General features: G+C 50.2%; 1 protein-coding gene across 1 annotated transcript in view; it reads right to left on the bottom strand.

Annotated features, from left to right (window-relative positions):
* The window catches only part of LOC146830210 (lymphocyte antigen 6E-like), an 89,718-nt gene extending 71,206 nt beyond the window's left edge, over positions 1–18,512 (bottom strand). The window contains exon 1 of the mRNA XM_085604427.1: positions 18,316–18,512. Coding sequence (XP_085460553.1) covers positions 18,316–18,367 — 52 coding nt within the window. The 5' untranslated portion in view covers positions 18,368–18,512. The remainder of the gene's footprint in view (positions 1–18,315) is intronic.
* Between the last annotated feature and the right edge of the window lie 829 nt (positions 18,513–19,341).

Here is a 19,341-nt window from a genome sequence, read left to right on the forward strand (position 1 = left end):
GTCGTCCAGGGTTATCTGCTTTGCAATGGCAATGCTTGCTATCTTATAGTGAAGATAGGGGAGGGACTAGCTCTATGACCACTCCTCTAGGAGGGTCAGGGTAGGGGGTGGTTACACCCACTTCCCTTTGGCCAGTTTCGCGCCAGAGCAGGGACAGGTAGCCCCTGAACCGGTTTGAGCTGGCATATGCACAGAGGAGCCTACTGCTCCCCCAGTGCAGGACTTCAAAGCACTCTAAGAGTGCACCCACCCAGCTCCAATACACTAAATCCTGTCTGGAAGGTGGTGACACCTCCCTGTGACAGGATGCCTTTTGTTGGGCTTCCTCCACTGCGAGTTTCAGTCAGCAGCAGGAGGGCAGCCCAGTGTCTGTGCTGGTAGCGTTCCATTTTGTGATGCCAGGGCTTTCAGATTTTTGTTGTTGAAGTACAGTGGGTACATGTCGTCCCCTCTAAAAGGGCGGGATCATACTCCCACACCAGTTACTGGTGTGGGGGTATGATTCCAAGTTGTTTGACACCAAACACGACATGTTTTGATGCAGTCATTCCAAAGTTAGCATTTACCGCTAGGTTATAATGCACTTAAGAGTATATGGTTTAACCGCATCCACAAACAGCCACAGAGAATAGACTGTCAGCTGCAGAGGGGTCCTGCTCATGCAGAGGCACCCCCTCACATAGTAAACCAAGCACCCTGCCCTCAGGATGGATAGGGCCTGCTATAGGGGTGGCTGATAGGTTTATATGTGTGTGTATGGTGAGATATAGGAACCTATACCTCAGTGAGGAGTGCTAACACTACCTCACACAGGCTGCAGTAGCAGGCCTGTGGTGTCAGATTGAGTCTGCTTCAAAGGGGTGGCATAATACATGCTGCAGCCCCTGGTAGGCCTGTGAAGTACCAATGCCCTAGGTACCTAAGGTACCATATACTAGGGGCTCATAAGGTACCACAGTATCCAATCACTAGTGCATCTAATATGCACACCAATCATTTAAGGGAGTAAGCCGATAGGCTGTGGTCCTGGATAGCAGGATCCCAGCCAGACTAGTCAAAAACCATTCAAACTCCAGGAAAATAGTGGGGGCAACCATATGGTCAGATTCCACCTTCCTACAGAGGGGCAGAAGGAGAAGAATGAGGAGAGGAGGGAGAGAGGGGCAGAAGGAGAAAAATGAGAACAGGGGAAGGGAGAGAGGGGACAAAAGGGGAAGAATGAGGACAGTAGGAGGGAGAGAGGCGACAGAAGGAGAAGAATGAGGACAGTAGGAGGGAGAGAGGGGGCAGAAGGAGACGAATGAGGACAGTAGGAGGGAGAGAGGCGACAGAAGGAGAGGAATGAGGATTGGAATGGGGAGATCAGAGGGAGAGAGGAGGGCAAAGGGGAAAAATGAGGGCAGGAGAAGGGACAGGGGGCAAAAGGAGAAAAATGAGGACAGTAGGAGGGAGAGAGGGGGCAGAAGGAGAAGAATGAGGACAGTAGGAGGGAGAGAGGGGGCAGAAGGAGACGAATGAGGACAGTAGGAGGGAGAAAGGCGACAGAAGGAGAGGAATGAGGATTGGAATGGGGAGATCAGAGGGAGAGAGGAGGGCAAAGGGGAACAAGCATTTACAATGCAATGGTCTCGGCAATATTATAGGTAGAGCTATTGGTATTGCTCATTACTTTTTTTATCATTTTTGTATCCCTAAATAAATGGCATTGTCATTTCTATTGGCATTAGCTTTTTTTTTGCATATGTGATACCTATTGCATTAGCAGTGAGGTAGTGAGAGAGTGAGGTAGTGATCTTTTTAGAGAGAGAAGTAGTGAGGTAGTGATATAGATAGAGGAGAGTAGTGATGTATAGAGAGTTATGTAGTGAGAGAGCGTGAGGTAGTGAAAGAGTGAGTTAGTGAGTGAGAGGTATTTTCTGACGTAGTGAGATAGAAACAGTGAGTGATGTTGTGAGGTAGTGAGAGAGAAAGATTGAGGTAGTGAAAGAGAGAGTGAGGTAGTGAGGGATGTTGTGAGGTATTAAGATAGAAACAGAGAGTGATGTAGTGAAGTAGTGAGATAGAGTGAGGTAGTGAAAGAGTGAGTGTAAGTGACATTGGGCCATATGTAGGTACCTAAATACCGGTCGGTAACGGCCGAAATTCGGTAAATATCCCGTTACCGACCGGTATTTAGGCATTGGAGATGTAGGTGGCTGATTTCTGGATTCGGTATGTACCGAATCGGAATTTAAGAAAATCGGTAAAATACCGATTCGGTAAATACCGAATCCAGAAATGCTATGCAGGGGGCACTCAAGTGAGTGCATCATTGGTGTCTGGATTCGTTATTTACCACCAACTACAAGTTGATGGTAAATGACGAATACCTTTCAAAAAGCATTTTTGTGCTATTTGAAAAGTGCCATGTGGCAGACATACATGCCCTTAGGGCATGTATGTGCGCCACATGTGCACACATGCACGAATCAGGGGTGCAACAGGGTGTCAATGTGACACCCTGCCACCCATGATATTGCCTCCCCTATTACCGATTCGGTACTTACCGAATCGGTAATGGTAACTGGCTTCCCATTCATTCCTATGGGCCTCCAGGCCCATAGGAATGAATGGGAAGGGATGCATTATTACCGATTCGGTAAATACCGATTCTTAAATACCGATATTTACCGAATCGGTAATAATTACCGATTGTTTACCTACATTACATTTACCGATTCATAAATACCGAATCGGTAAAATTCGGTATTTAAGAATCGGTAAATGTAATTTACCTACATATGGCCCTTAGTGTATTTGAGAGAGAGAGTGAGGTAGTGAGATAGAGAAAGTGAATTAGTGATTTAGAAAGAGAGAGTGAAGTTGTGAGGTAGTGAGAGAGTGATGTAGTGAAGTTTTGAGAGAGTGTGTTGTGATATACAATGCAACGGTCTCGGCATTGTTAAAGTTAGAGCTATTGGCATTGCTCATGACATTATTTTTGTTTATATTGTTGTTTTTAAAACATTTAAAGAAACGGCATTGTTATTTACAATGTCACTCTCAAATGCGAGACCTATTGCATTTGCACCCACACACACAAAGCCACCCACACACACAGAGCCAACCACAGAGCCACTCACACAGAGCAACCCACACACAAATAGAGCCACCCACAGAGCCACCTACACACACACACACGCAGTAGCCCACTGACCTATTTACATTATGTGCACTTTGTGATCTGCATGGTACATGTTATTTGCTGCAGGCACATTAACCCTATGTGCTACCTTTCCAGGAGTCAAAACTTCCACTAGACAAAACTCCGATCTCTCTCTAGGAAGAACATTAAACACCCGAGTCGTCATGACATTTTTATTGTTGCCGAAAATTGCTGGAGGCCAGGAAGGAGGCAGCAAGCGCTTGTAAAACCTTAATTTACTTGCAAACATAATGTCTCCACCCAAAGTCAGCGCCCGGTCTCACCGGTTGCACTGCCCTAGAGCTGGCCATTCTCAAGGGTGCTGTGACCTACCCTAAATAAAAGCGCCGGGACACTCTTTTTGAGTAGCCGTGCGCTCTTTAAAAGCCATTTTAACATAACATTTTAACATAACCTAAGTGACAGAGTCACTGTTGTTCTTGGCTGTGCTGCTTCATATGGCCGCTGATCATTGGAGATCAGCTTGATTCGAAGCTCTACTACATTTTGGCAGGTTGGGAAATCAAAACACATGCATGTAGAGCGATCTGATCAGCTTTATGTTTTGCAAGCGACAACACAAACAGCTGGTGACGGCCCTTACACACTGGTTGAAAACAGTAAACAGGTTAACATGATCTCAAACCTTAGTTTACATTTCTGAAACATTGTGAAAGTTGTGCGAGTTCTAGGGAGTACATTTATACTATATGAAGCATTGTATAAAAGCAGCATCCGCGAGTCATGCTACAATAGATGAAAAACTTGTGGTTAAAACCCAACAAAAGGCCGATGCCGTTGGTCCAAGCGGATGCAGTAAGTACTCTAAAGCATACCCAAAGGGTACAGTACTGGGCGTTGCATCTAATGTATCACAACGATGGATACATGCAATGATGAAAATAACCGGACCGGTGGTTATTAAGGGCCCCTAATGTTAAAAGAAAAATTAAAATGCAATGAGCAGTGGGATAGGCCAACCAGAGCATTGCATAACTCGTGTTCATTGTGAATCTCAAAGAACAAACTGCACGTACCCGTGTGATACACCACTATAGGCAAACTCAATATCTATATTTCTCTCATATGCGGAGAAAGCGTATCAGCATATGGGCGAGGCACCCACTCACCTGCAAAGAATGGACCCAAATTAGAATTGAGAATATTATACAACGATGTGTCCAATTTGGCAAATAGATGCTGTATTTAACGTACCTCGTGTGTCCCATAAACGGTACTTAATGATACCATACGCCTCTCTAATGTCGGGAGCAAAACCGCACCATAGCTCGGCGTTTGCCTTAAAAGGACTCCCAGAACCAGAAGTTACTTGTAGTGCGACCACAACGATGTGAAGCTAGTCTGTGTTATCTATTAATTGTCTACGAACTCCTACCATATTTAGAAGGTGTTTACTCACAAATACAAAAAAAAGTGTTATGTAACCCAATATGCATAACAAGTAAGGGGAAAGCCGTAAATAATGTAACCCCATCAATCAAGCTTTTGTGTAGCAAAAATGTATAATATACCACACAATAGCACAGCATATAGGTTGCAACTCAAAGTTTAATATGAAAGTTCACAACAGAGTGTACATTTCAATTAAAGTGATTGGCAACCTGTCCGATTGTTTTAATAATCGTGAAGACAATCATCGAGGAAAGGGTACTGAGGTTGCACAACTTTTGTGAGGGTACAGAAACGAGTGATAGATTTGGGGGGGGGGAGGGGGGGCGCACGGAGGGCTTGATCGAGGCCCAGGGAGGGCGAAGGCGCAAAGGCAGTGTCGACGAAGGCATCGGGTGCCTGGGAGAGGTGTGCAGGGACAGAGCGAACTTAGGCGAACACGGGTCCGAGTGAGAGCCGAGTTCTCGGAGGCAGATGGTATAAACAGTTCGAGTTAGAAATCTTACCTTGTTTCCAGTTCGGCGCTTTCCTCCTTTCTGTATTTTTCTTTTTACCACTCCCGTCTCAGAAAAGGAGCGAAGCAACTCGGTTAAGGCAGCTCCTTCATAGCCCACGGGCCCCCAAAAATCGGGAGGGGCTTCTCCCAGCCTCCAATAGAACCATGATCCCGGCGCGCGAGCTGGATGCGAGCTTGGGGCTCTAAAAAGGGAAGACGGCGGAAAATCCAAGCCTCTGCTGCCTGCTCTCAACCTTCCTTGAGACTGCCGCGGCGAGCGTGGTATAATTGCAGTGAACGAAAAACAAGGCTGAGAAGTGACCTGCTTAGTGATCGCGAAATGCTCAGACAGTCAAGGAAGCGATAATTGCGCGGGGAAGTTGATGTGAGGTTAAAAACATGCAAGGGAGGCGGCTACGGAAGAAATTGTGATAAATCTGTGAGCGTGATGCTAGCTGTTTAACAGGAAGCTTACCGGTTAATCCTTGTTATAGGGCCGGACCGGGGGCATCAATGTGCTCGTGAACAATTCTGCAGAATGGGAGAGTCGTATCAGTGAAAATGTGTGCTTGAGAAGGCAGAGGTAGACACAATGGATGGTGAGAAGACTCACCGGTTTGCATCCTTTAAGGTTGAAGAGCCACAGGCCAATCGTTGAGGGAATCGCCCTGAACACCGCCGCTTTTCTCCGAGGTGAAGCAGAAATGCCTCGGAGAAAGGCAGTGGCGTTTTCGGATTCGGGGGCATGTTTTTCTTTTTCTCTCCTCTTGCCATTGGCTGGAGGAGAGAAAAACACGCCCTGAGAAAACCTCGTAAAAAACACGCCCCCGAATCCGAAAAGGACGGGGCTTGTTTTGCGAGACAAAGCCTCTTCTCCAATGGCTGGCCAGCATTTAAGAGGCCAGCCAATGGAGAAGAGACCTAAAAATGGCGGATGGAAGCTTCAAAACTTTTTCGGCTTCGAGGGCGTGTTCCTGCTGTTCTAAAAAGGGCGTGGCTAAAAAGTGGAAAGAACAGCACGGAACACGCCCCCGAATCTGAAAAAGATGGAGCCTATGTGGAGGGACGGCTCTCTCCTCCAATGGCTGGCCTCCGTTTAGGAAGCCAGCCAATGGAGGAGAAGCAAAAAGAGAGGCGGGCTAAATAGCCACTCTAAGAAACATTAAATCTCTGGACTTCTGGTTCTGCCTTCGGCAGACCGGATGGTCCCTCGACCTAAAAAGTGCCTTGTGAAACCAACCATTCATCAAATTTTGTGAGTTTTCATCCAGCAGTTTTTAAGTTTGCAAAAAACACATAATTGAGCTTAAAATCCAGAAAGTGATGACAGTGTACAGGGGCCAAAGAAGTGCATGTGTATTTTTATTTACAATTGGAATGTTTGCGAACATTAGATATGGCAAACTGCATGGAAGGTAATCACAAACATGCTGCACGCGCTGAGCACCTTGGCAGCTCTAAAGTCATGACTCACACTGGCATACGGGCAACAACTTATTTTGGATGCAAACATCCGCCTACTTTAGTGCCCGCCAACACCAAACTCAAAAGACATCAGCAAATGTAACCTGGGCAAAGTCCTCACAACAGTGGGCTCTAGTTAGACAGAATTACTACCAAAACAGAGGAAACGACTTATGTTTGGTCCTAAAATTAGACTTTGTCCAGTGCTAGTGAAAATCACACTGAGCACATCAACAAACTAAGCATGTCACCCCCTTGCAGGCCCAGGTATTGCATTTACCATCTAAAAATGTAGGTCACAGATTATGGCGTGATTCAAAATCAAATTTACTCCATGGAACACAAAAGACAACGAAAATCGATCCACAAACCCAGATTAAAAGTTGTGCTATCTTCTTAGACACACCGCAATCTTAAAATATATACCCCTCAATTACATGTACACCCACAATACAGCCCCAACATTGCATGTGGTTGAAAAGGGGGTGGTCAATGGTGGTGAAAGATGAAAAACTTCAAAAGAAGAAATGTACAAGTTGAGTTTCTACCCTAACCTTATAGCCCCCCTGCTCAACTCCCACACATACTCCCATGACTATACTGTCGTAAATACAATATCATACTAGGCAATGTATAACGTTGGCGATTAAACCTACAATGCTGTAATCCCCCTTTCAGAGCACAAAAATGCGTAACAAAATACGACCCAAAGTACGCCCGCTAAGTGTTAAATCCCCTTTGACTTCAGTTTTCTCAGTGAATAAATGCACGTTTGAGAACACTTGAGTTGTAAAAACACACATGTTAGAAGGCCGACTTCCGGGGAGTCGGGGGGGGACCACCCAGTGGGCCTCCTTACCGCAAGGAAGTAGCCGAGCGCCGCTGAGAAGCCTCCTAGGAGACGATCTTCCCCTATAATCGTACCAGCCCAGTAACCCCACCACACAGGACTCGACACTGGTATCAGTTCTTATATACTTTATCGGTAATAATAGCAGGTTTCCTTAGCAATATTTACAGGTGGATCGGGTGATCCAAAGGAGTCTCAAAGTCTTTGTAGGGACGGGGTAGCGGGACAGTACCAGCCTGGTACGGGGGTACCCTGCGCCCAGGTCTTTAGCCTCAAGCTGGGAGTGGCCCCAGGGGCCGGGACGTCGTCCACTGGGCACCAGGGCGGCTCGGAGGGGTCGAGCCGCGACGAAGTCAGCAGGGCTCGGATGGTCCGTTCAGATAGGTCGAGCCGCGACGAGGTCAGCAGGGCTCTGATGGTAGTTCAGCTAGGTCGAGCCGCGACAAGGTCAGCAGGGCTCCGATGGTAGTTCAGCGAGGTTGGGCCGCGACGGCGTCAGCAGGGCCCCGATGTTCCGTGAGTGTTTTCTTCTCAGTATGGTGGAGCCGCGACGTAGTCAGCAGGGCTCGAGTTATAGTTCCAGGCAATGAGTCTTTCTCCGTAGGGTCAGCCGCGATCCGATCAGCAGGGCTCTTGACTCCAGGATACAACTGCTGTCCTGGTGCGGGGTCGCCCCAGATATAGGTCTGGAGCCCTTTGATGTCCGGGCCCTTGCGCCTGGGGGCCGGGCTGGGAGAGGCCAGACACCCAGCGGGAGAGGCGCCAGTGCCCAGGGAGGCCGGAGGCGATCGAACCCAGGCGTTGGGGGACGGTTGGGGGTCCCATCGAAACTTCCCGCCTCCGGGATCGGTGGAGTGGCCACTTGGTGCCCCCTGGCCGGATCTTGGTGCCTCGATGTCGGGGCTTCGCTGGGGCCGTGGCCGGGGTGAGCCGGGTGGCGTAGGCTGGTGTGGGTATCTTGGTGCCTCGATGTCGGGGCTTCGTGGGTGCCGCGGCCGGGGTGAGCCGGGTCGCGTAGGCTGGTGCGGGTGGATGAGTACAATCCAGGGGGACCCCGAAGGGTGGAGGGGCCCCCGTTCGGCCTGGTAGAGGGGGTCAGGACCACGCCACGAGGCCGGGTCCAACAACACACATATACGCTTAACTATACTGGAAATTACAGGACAGTCCCATGTCGTAGTGTGGCCTGCAACACCACACACAGCTTCTATGACGCTACTTATATATATGTTTGTACACAGTACAGCAACCTCAGGTATACACATACAAGAAGCAGAGCGGAGAGCTTTGATATGTTAAATCCCTCTCCAGCCGCAAACTGGGAGAGGACGGTGGGCCTCGACACAATCTGAGCACCCATCATACAGAATGCACAAGTTCTTGGCAGGACGCATAAATCGTGTACAATATCCAGACATATATATGGGAGTGCATATTTCTCGGAGACAAACGTCACTTCAGAATTTAAGACGGTGAAGCTATGCCAAGGCGCTGCTGGCGTGTATTTATGAGACGACAGCGTATGTAAATTGGATTTCTACTCGAAAGACGGTAGCTGGGAGGAGAAGGCGAGGGGGTGGGGGTGTAATTTGAGCATGGCGACCCTACAAACGGGATTCCTCTCCTAAGGACCGGTTGTTGTGACGTCGAGGAATGGTATGTAAATACGGGTTACCACGTGACGCGATACACTTAAATAAAGGATTTTTGCTTAAAAGCAGAGAGGAACCCATTGCTTAAGAAGCCGCAGCGCCTTTGTGCTCCTCCGTCACCGCGCTCAGAGGGCTGAACCCCCCCCCCCTCCTCCCCCCGTGCTGACCTACACAAGCTTCTGTAATCAGCCTGTAGCTACCATTTCATAGCAACCTTCACCTGTGTATATGCTGGATGTGTCAGGTCTGACTTGTTTGGTCACGGATTGATACTCTCGGGGAGGCTAACACATCGAAGTACACGCAATAATGCCCTCGGTGTGAAGTCACCACATGCTACTTGATTTATTAAAGCACAAGAACTAAGGGCTGTACTCCGTGGCCTTCGGTGTCCTTGATCATACGAGATTCTACTCCCGAACCATCGGCTGCTGCCTGCCTGCCTTAGTGGTTACACATATGCATCTGGTTTGTGTCAGCTTTCCATGCGAGACCTGTTGTGACCCTTCGAACTGGAGCCTGCCCCGGCAGCGCCGCCACCAGCACAACACGGCGCCGAACGGATGGATCCTCACGGCCAGACGACAGCAAAAAAATGGCGGATGGAAGCTTCGAAATTTTTTCGGATTCGGGGGCGTGTTCCTGCTGTTCGAAAAAGGGCGTGGCTAAAAAGTGGAAAGAACAGCACGGAACATGCCCCCGAATCTGAAAAAGACGGAGCCTATTTGGAGGGACGGCTCTCTCCTCCAATGGCTGGCCTCCGTTTAGGAAGCCAGCCAATGGAGGAGAGCCAAAAAGAGAGGCGGGCTAAAGAGCCACTCTCAGAAACATAAGATCTCCGGACTTCCGGTTCTGCCTTCGGCAGACCGGATGGTCCCTCGACCTAAAAATGAGAACAGCAGGAGGGACAGGGGGCAAAAGGAGAAAAATGAGGACAGTAAGAGGGAGCGAGGGGGCAGAAGGAGAAGAATGAGGACAGTAGGAGGGAGAGAGGCAACAGAAGGAGAGGAATGAGGACCGGAATGGGGAGATCAGAGGGAGAGAGGAGGGCAAAGGGGAAGAACTAGGGCAGGAGGAGGGACAGGGGGCAAAAGGAGAAGAATGATGACAAGAGGAGGGAGAGAGCAAGGATATGAGGGCGTAGAAAAGAAAGGGAGAAGACGAGGTTGGTATGCAGCGATGGGCAGAGACAAAGAGAGGAGAGTAGGGGCAGAATCGGGGAAAGGGGCAAATGACAGAGGGTGGCAGGTCTGAGACAAGCTCTGCAGGGTTTAAGTGCAACAAAATGGGGTTTACATTTTCTTGTAAAACATAATTAGTCGTGAACTCCCAGTCTGAGAACAGACAACCACATTAAAACCCCTTTTACCCACTTTACACTTCTAGCAAACGTTGACTCCACATGGTACACATACAAACACAGACAAGCAACCGACTGGCTCTTTACTGCAGCGAGGAGCCTTTGAGGTGGGCAGTGGGGTCTGACCTCACACTAGAAGCAGGGGCCGAAAACACCTGTGTCATCCCAAGCAAGTGTGCTGCCTGTCCCCATGACATGTAGGGTGACGCAATCACCATGTGAAGAAGTAAAGACAATCTGAGCAACTGCAATCATGCCTAGTCTCAAACATGCCTTACCCCAAACATGCCTGATTCCAAACATGCCTTACCGCAAACAACACGCCTGATCCCAAACATGCCTGATTCCAAACAACACGTCTGATCCCAAACATGTCTTACCCCAAACATGCCTTACCCCAAACATGCCTTACCCCAAACATGCCTTACCCCAAACATGCCGGATTCCAAATAACACGCCTGATCCCAAACATGTCTTACCCCAAACATGTCTTACCCCAAACATGCCTTACCCCAAACATGCCTTACCCCAAACATTCCTGATCCCAAACATGCCTTACCCCAAACAACACTCCTGATCCCAAACATGCCTTACCCCAAACATGCCTGATCTCAAACATGCCTTAACCCAAACAACATGCCTGATCCCAAACAACATGCCTGATCCCAAACATGCCTTACCCCAAACATGCCTTACCCCAAACAACATGCCTGATCCCAAACAACATACCTGATCCCAAACAACACGCCTGATCCCAAACAACACGCCTGATCCCAAACAACACGCCTGATCCCAAACAACATGCCTGATCCCAAACAACATGCCTGATCCCAAACAACATGCCTGATCCCAAACATGCCTTACCCCAAACAACATGCCTGATCCCAAACAACACACCTGATCCCAAACAACACACCTGATCCAAAACAACACACCTGATCCCAAACATGCCTGATCCCAAACAACACGCCTGACCCAAACAACACACCTGATCCCAAACATGCCTGATCCCAAACAACACACCTGATCCCAAACAACACACCTGATCCCAAACAACACACCTGATCCCAAACACTTCGAAGAAACCTCTCTCCTCCCAGGACCCTGTGCTCTCTCACCCAGGACACTGTGCTGTCTCCCCCCAGGACCCTGAGCTCTCTCCTCCCAGGGCCCTGAGCTCTCTCCCCCCAGGACCCTGAGCTCTCTCCCCCAGGACCCTGAGCTCTCTCTCCCCAGGACCCTGAGCTCTCTCCCCCCAGGACCCTGTGATCTCTCCTCCCAGGATCCAGCACTCTCTCCTCCCAGGATCTGGAACTCTCTCCTCCCAGGCCCCGGCACTCTGTCCTCCCAGGACCCTAAGCTCTCTTCCCCCAAGACCCTGTGCTCTCTCCCTCCAGGACCCTGTTCTCTCTGCTCCCAGACCCATCACTCTCTCCCCCCAGGACCCTGTCCTCTTTCCTCCCAGACCCAGCACTCTCTCCTCCCAGGACCCTGAGCTCTCTCCTCCCAGGACCCTGAGCTCTCTTCCCCCAGGACCCTGAGCTCTCTTCCCCCAGGACCCTGAGCTCTCTCCCCCCAGGACCCTGAGCTCTCTCCCCCCAGGACCCTGAGCTCTCTCCCCCCAGGACCCTGAGCTCTCTCCCCCCAGGACCCTGTGCTCTCTCCTCCCGGGATCCAGCACTCTCTCCTCCCAGGATCTGGAACTCTCTCCTCCCAGGATCTGGAACTCTCTCCTCCCAGGATCTGGAACTCTCTCCTCCCAGGCCCCGGCACTCTGTCCTCCCAGGACCCTATGCTCTCTTCCCCAAGACCCTGTGCTCTCTCCCTCCAGGACCCTGTCCTCTTTCCTCCCAGACCCAGCACTCTCTCCTCCCAGGACCCTGTACTCTCTCCTTCCAGGACCCTGTACTCTCTCCCCCCAGGACCCAGTACTCTCTCCTCCCAGGACCCAGTACTCTCTCCTCCCAGGACCCAGCACTCTCTCCTCCCAGGACCCAGCACTCTCTCCTCCCAGGACCCTGTACTCTCTCCTCCCAGGACCCAGCACTCTCTCCTCCCAGGACCCAGCACTCTCTCCTCCCAGGACCCAGCACTCTCTCCTCCCAGGACCCAGCACTCTCTCCTCCCAGGACCCAGCGCTCTCTCCTTCCAAGACCCTGAGCTCTCTCCTCCCAGGACCCTGTGCTCTCTCCTCCCAGGACCCAGCACTCTCTCCTCCAGGACCCAGCACTCTCTCCTCCCAGGTCCCGGCAGTCTCTCCTCCCAGGCCCAGCATGCCCCTCACTCCCCATCTTCTGGGAGGGCCTGCTCCACAAAACACCACATGGACCCCCATCTGGTAAGGCCCCTTACCCTCTCTGCACCCCCTTCCCTCCGTTTGCACTGGGGCCTTTGGCAGGCTTGTTACCTCGCTGCCTCGACACCTCCCAGCTGCCATCCCATATTCCCTCCCCTCTGACCAACTGTTTTGCACTTAGGTTTCCCTCTGACCCACGGTTTTGGCACTTAGGTTTCCTTCTGACCCTCTGTTTTGCACTTAGGTTTCCCCCTGACCCACGGTTTTGGCACTTAGGTTTCCTTCTGACCCGCTGCTTTGCACTTAGGTTTGTGTGCATCCCCCTATAAATACTGGTCGAAGTGCGTAAAATGAAAGTATGGGAACGGTGAAGCTGCGTGCAAATGGGGGTAGGTTAGAAAGCATTGGGGGGACTAGGGTGACCAAAGGTCCCGGGTTTCCACGGACAGTCTCAGCTTTCAGAGGACCGTCCCAGTGTCCTTTCGCTTTTGTTAATTTTAACTACATGTCCCGTTTTTTGGGACAAACGTCAGGTCATTCGGCAAAGCAGAATTGAAAGGTATCTTCCCCTCTCACAGGGGCCTCTGAAGTCTAAAACAAGATATTACTTTCTGCCAGGCAGAACCAGGGGAGGCTCCTGTCTGCATCTAGCAGAGAGACAGAGTGGGGGGAACCGGTGGGGGAGGGGGGAGTACACAGTGAGAGATGCAACAGTGTGAGAGTAGGGTTAGAGGAGTGACTGTAGGGTGAGGTATAGGGTGATCAGCGCACATGCATTGTGAGTGCAGAGTGATCACTGTGACTGCACGGTGAGCGATGCAACAGTGTGAGAGTAGGGTAGGAGTGACTGCAGGGTGAGTAAGGTGACCATATGAATTTGGGTGCCGATGTAAGTGCAGAGTGGGACTAATGAATGCTTGGTTAGTGACGGGCTTGTTTGAGTGAGATTGTAGATTGAGCAGTGAGGGGGACAGGTGAGTGAAGGGTCACACGAGTACAGGGTGAGTAGGGTGCTCGTGTGACTGCAGGGTGAGGTACAGGGTGAACAGCACAAGTGCATTGTGAGTGCAGAGGGACCACTGTAAGTGCATCAGGATCAGTGTGTGTCAGGTGTGCAACGCCCATTGGGCTCAAAGGGCTTTAGCCTCCCACCTCCCCCCGTTGTGTGTGGCAGCCCAGCTGAGACAGCTTCCCGGACACACAAACAGCAGCACCACAGGTCTTTAAAAGACCATCTGCTTGTTAATGAGGCTTTGTTGTTTATCACCCCTTCTTAGAGCCCCTGAAGCTCTACCCTGCCTATTGCAGGAAGAATTAGCCCCCCAAAATGTTTTCTTAGCTCCCCCTCAAAAATATTTCTTAGCCCACCCTCCCCCCCCCGAAATTTGGCTCTAGTTGTGACTCTGGTGTGAGTGCAGGGTGAGCATGAAAGTGAAGGGTGAGAATGAGGAGTGAGATGTCTGAATGCAGGGTGCATTCCCAGACACTTGAAGTGACTCAGCATGTTATTGATGGCGACGTAGGGTTTCAGATATAAATTCAGCTATTGCTATTATGGCATTAATTAGGGATCGGGGGTGGAGGAAATAAATAATGTGCTGATCCTGCAACAAACTTCAAGTCTTATGATTAGGGTTGCCAGCTCATTGTTTTGATGTCCCAGGCGCTACAAAAATAAGCAGTCACCTAAAGCTGTATATTCAGCCCTTATCTGTGCGTACTTCGAACAGCAAATATACATATAAAGCACTTTTAATCGTGTTCTAGTGCTGCCTGAACGATCCATGACTGATAATTAAAGGGAACAGACAGAGCAGTCACATTACAAATGAATACACACTTTTTTAAATGTATAAACTGTTAGAAATGGGGGTCTCTAGTTGGCAATGGCTGGCCACTGTCCAAGTAGGGACCCTTCTTCCTAAGTCAGAGTAAGCAGACTACACCCTTTGATAACCCCTGCTCAACCCCGTGGTAACGTAGCACGAGCAGCTAGGCTTATCTCAGAGGCAGTGTGTGAAGCATTTATGACCATACACAGTAACACAGTGAAGAACACTACAAAGGGACACCACACGGGTAGTTATACAAAATAAGTATCTTTATATATAGGCTTAACACAAGACCAATAACAGTAAAAATCCACAATACTAGAAAATAGGGTTATTCTAAAAATGCTGCAAAAATAGTTCAAAGTGTGCAAAGAGGTGTTCAGTTCAAGGCAGTGGTCTCTGCGACCCTTTTACTCACAAGGTACCTGGATTATGTAGCAAAGCAACAAAAATGTCGCTAAGGAGTTGTAGCGATGATTTTCCTCATGCTAACCAGCGATGCGTTGAATCCTTGCCGCAAGGGAGGATGATGCGCTGATTTGTGTGCAGGACAAAGCGACAAACTTCTGCACGCTAAGCCGGCGATGCGATAAAATCCTTGCCGTGAAGGGAGGATGATGTGCCGAGCCTGTTGCGTGTGCGATCTTGTTGCGATGAAAGAAAATGGCGCTCCGCAAGGGAGCGACGATCCTGATGCAATGCGATGAAAATGGCGAACGCTCGGCGTCGCTCTGCGATGTCGTGAAGCGATGAACTTGATGCGATGATCTTTGGTTAGCGAGCGTTTTGAGGCCCGCTAACATGCAATGCGATAATCTTCGTGTTAGCAAGTGTTTGGTAGCCCGCAGACAGGTGATGCGATGATCTCCGGTAGCGAGCACTCAGCAGCAGCAGCGCAATGATTTTCCTTACGCTCCTCAGCTGCAGCGGCTCGCTAACGGGCGTTAGCGACTATTTTCAGCACTCTCTTCTCCACAGTAGAACTAGAGGCCCTGGAACTCACAGGAGCCTCACCTGCAGATAGAAATCCTCGCTGGGAGGAAACAGGAGCTGGTGGTGGAGTCTGATGTGCCTGAGACTCCTGCAGGAGGCTAGCTCTCTTCTAGCTCTTGGGTGATTGCTGTAGCAAAAATAAAATTTCCTTCAAAGTCCCTTTCCTCTTCTTCCAAGTCCAGTAGTAACCACTGCAGGCCAGTCCAAGAAACAGCACACAAGCACAAGGACAGTCCTTCTCCTGCAGATTCCTTCAGTTACACGGACAGAGGTTCTTCTTGTTGTCCAGGAGCAATACAAATTGTAGGGGTTTGGGCACAGATATTTATACCCCAAAAGTCTTTGTTCTTAGGAGTCACAAGTCTCTGAACCCAGCCAGAACCAGTTCTGTCCAGCCCTGGAGCACTTTGTTTACCAGGCTGCATCCTTCCTTTCAGAAAGAGGGGGTCTGCCTTCAGACACACAGTGGGAGGTGGAGCCAGCATTCACCTTGCCAGGCACAGCCCTATTCAAGTGCAGGAGCTACCCCTCCCCTCACTCCAATGTAGATCTCTCTATTCAACCCAGGTCTGACTCAGCCTGCCCTGTCCCTCCAAAACCAGACAGCCAATAAACATAACAGCAGAGCACACTGGAAGGCTTAGGCAAGAAAATACCTACTTTCTAAAAGTTGTATTTTCAAACACAGAATATAAAAATAAACTTCACTAAAAGATGTATTTTAATATTCTGAGCTCAGGCATACTAAATTCGTTTTTCTACCATGTTCTGTGGGTCAGTTAGGACTATAGAATGTAATAGCCAAACCTCCCATTCTGGCCTATGGAGAACAGGTAGACTTACAGTAGTGAAAAACGAAATTGGGTGTAATTCACTACCAGGACATGCTACACACATCAGAGCATGTCCTACCTTACACATACAATGCACCCTACCATAGGGGTGGCTTACATGATGCCAAGGGAAGGTTCAGGGGCTGGGAAGTGGGTGCACTTCACAGCCAAGATGGCAGTTCTAGACTGCACACAGACGCTGCAGTGGCAGGTCTGAGACACACTTTACAAGCTGCTTCTGTGCGTGGCACAAACCAGCGCTGCAGGCCCACCAGCAGCATTTGGTTTATCAGCCCTGGGCACACACAGGCCACGCTACTAGGGACTAACAGGTAGACCAAAGAAGCCAATCATGGATACACCAATTCACATGTCATCTTTACACAGGGAGCATTCGCGCTGTGGCACTGAATGGCAGTGGCACGTGCCCAGAGCATCTATTACCAGCAAAAACAGAGGAGATAACAGCGAAAAATGGAAGGGAGACTCACGCCAATGGTGCCAGGCCTAACATAAACCTATTTAGTTTCAAGACAAGGTCTTTGCAGGCTCTTTAAACAACACATGGCTGGCATTTTTCTTTTGGCAACCCTACTTTATATTCCTTTTCATGAAATGCATCCTCATATTTAGGCAGTAAATGTAAAATACAAATGTAAGGAATAGGCAGAGTGGGGGCCCAGGGGGTACTGGAACCAGAAAATAACTAAGCCTTGGTAACCAGTTTAGAAAGGTTTGTAAATATGCAAATTGCCTTTAAAGACCTGTGAAGAACTCGGGCGTGCCGGAGATAAGACTCTAGACACAGCCCAGCTGAGCCCAGCCGACCCCACAGCAGCTGGAGCTGCAGCCGCCTGGGCTGAGACACATGGGGGGGGGAGCCCTTTCAGCCCTATGGTCGTTGCGTGCCTGCCTTCAGGCAACTACATGTAAAATAAGGCACGGCTTGAATTAAAAATACATATACACACATATAATCCAGGTTGGTGCGTGTAGTGGAGAATAGTGGTGGTGTATGTTCAGTGCTGCGAGGTACCAGCCCGTGACATAAAGCACTGTGAATACGCGAGTCGTTATTTTGATCTTGCATTACACACAGCATAAGATAGGCCGCTACAAAATGTGCAAAAAGACTTAAGATACAACAGAGCTGCCAACGCATAGATGGTAGTGACGCCCGGACTGGACGCAGTCCCGTTGTTTTTATGACCGTTGTTCACGAGCACACGTCTCACCGCTGGGCCGGGGCTCCCTTGCAATAAAACAGGCAGAATAAAGGTGCGCCGTCGAGTGGCCCCGTTAATGAAAGCCCCTGCCGGATTCTGGCACCTTTACATGCGCAGACTGCCCGCTGCACAGTTAGAGATCTTCCAGGCAGCAGCACCCGGGCAGGAAGTCTTGTCTAGCCGTCGCCCCCGCCCTAGGATTCACAGCACAGCAGACACGGTCTCTCTTAAATGAAAGCTGTATGGGCACGACATGCCCCTCGGATCCCGCCCACTTCGACCAATGCACACACATATGTACAGATAAGCATCATATACTGCGGCAGAACACAAAACATACTTCATCGATTAACAACAGTCTATTTCAGGCTCCATCCTGGCCGTAGCGGCACCGGGCAATCCCCCGGTGGGCCGCACAGGTGGGGGCCGGATTTAGCCCTCTAGGGGGCGTTTTTGTTACAGGGCCGTTTTTGCAGCATAGCTGCAAAATCGGCCCTGTAACAAAATCGGCCGAAAACCGGCCCTGGCAAAGAGCTCGGCGGCACCCCCAACACCGCGGGGAAGGGGGGGGGGGCTGCCGAGCACTTTGCCAGGGCCGGTTTTGGTTCCCAGTCCGGCCCTGGGCTCCATCGAATCAATGGAAAGAGTTGTCACCTCAGATGTCGCTATAAAGGCTCCCACGGGGCAGTAAAAGGGTAGCTAAGGACAGGAGACCTTACCTGTGCCCACCAGGAGGGCAGCAGCCAGGAGGCAGCCCAGCACAGCCTGCATCTCTTTGGGGATGGAGGGAACAGGAGCACGGCCGTGTACAGTGCCTGTGTGCGGTGCCCGTGGTCGGATATCTGGTGGCCGTGTGATGTCTGTGCGGAATGCCCGTGTCACTCCAGCGTGCTGTCTGCGTAGCGCCCGTGTCCGCAGAGAGTGCTCTCTTCGGGTTGTTTTGCTGTGGGGTGGGTGTGGCGGCACGTGACGTCAGAGGGTGGGCTTTATATTGAGTCTCAGTGCTGCCTCCCACAGCCCGCCGGGTGGCAGCAGCGCACGCCTTTTCTTGGCACTGGCACACGGAACATTCTGGGCATAGCGCTTTATTGTTCGACACTTCGCATGGAGACACCAGGCGCTGGAGGGCGGAGTGTCCTGGGGTCTCACCAAGGGTGCTGCATCGATCTATTGCAGAAAGGACCCTGCGTGCACCCGGCACCACCCCGCGACCCACCTTCATCAACCGCTAGCGCTGCGGAGCGACCATTGGCACATCTCATGGAAGCGCTACACAACACTACCGTTTATATACCTATAATCAGTTCACATATACACGCAGTGCTGTTTTTGAACAACTTTAGTCCGTGAACCCATAAAATGGGGGTCATGGCGTGGCAACAACAAAGGGTGGGGTCACGAGAGGCCGGGTCATGAAAAGTAGTTTGACAGATATAGATATATCTATTTTTTTAACTCTGCACAGAAAAATGGCCAAAAGATAAATGTAGCTGTAAAGATGACACCTCATCGATAAAGTGTAGAAGTAGTTTATTACTCAGAAGGACGACACTCACAGGAGAACCACTGTGCGGAACACACAGATGTAACTATCAATAACAACCGCCCCAACTGTCAAACAGAACGTCAGCTGTCAACATTCCAGCTGACGTGAGCAGGCTCGCGCGAGGGAGGGTAGCGCGCGAGGCAGGGGAGGGGAGGAGCATAGGAAGCAGGCAGAGATGAGATAAACACAACAGTGTAGC

Source organism: Triturus cristatus, chromosome 5_1 (assembly GCF_964204655.1).
Source record: "Triturus cristatus chromosome 5_1, aTriCri1.1, whole genome shotgun sequence".
NCBI classification, from domain to species: domain Eukaryota; kingdom Metazoa; phylum Chordata; class Amphibia; order Caudata; family Salamandridae; genus Triturus; species Triturus cristatus.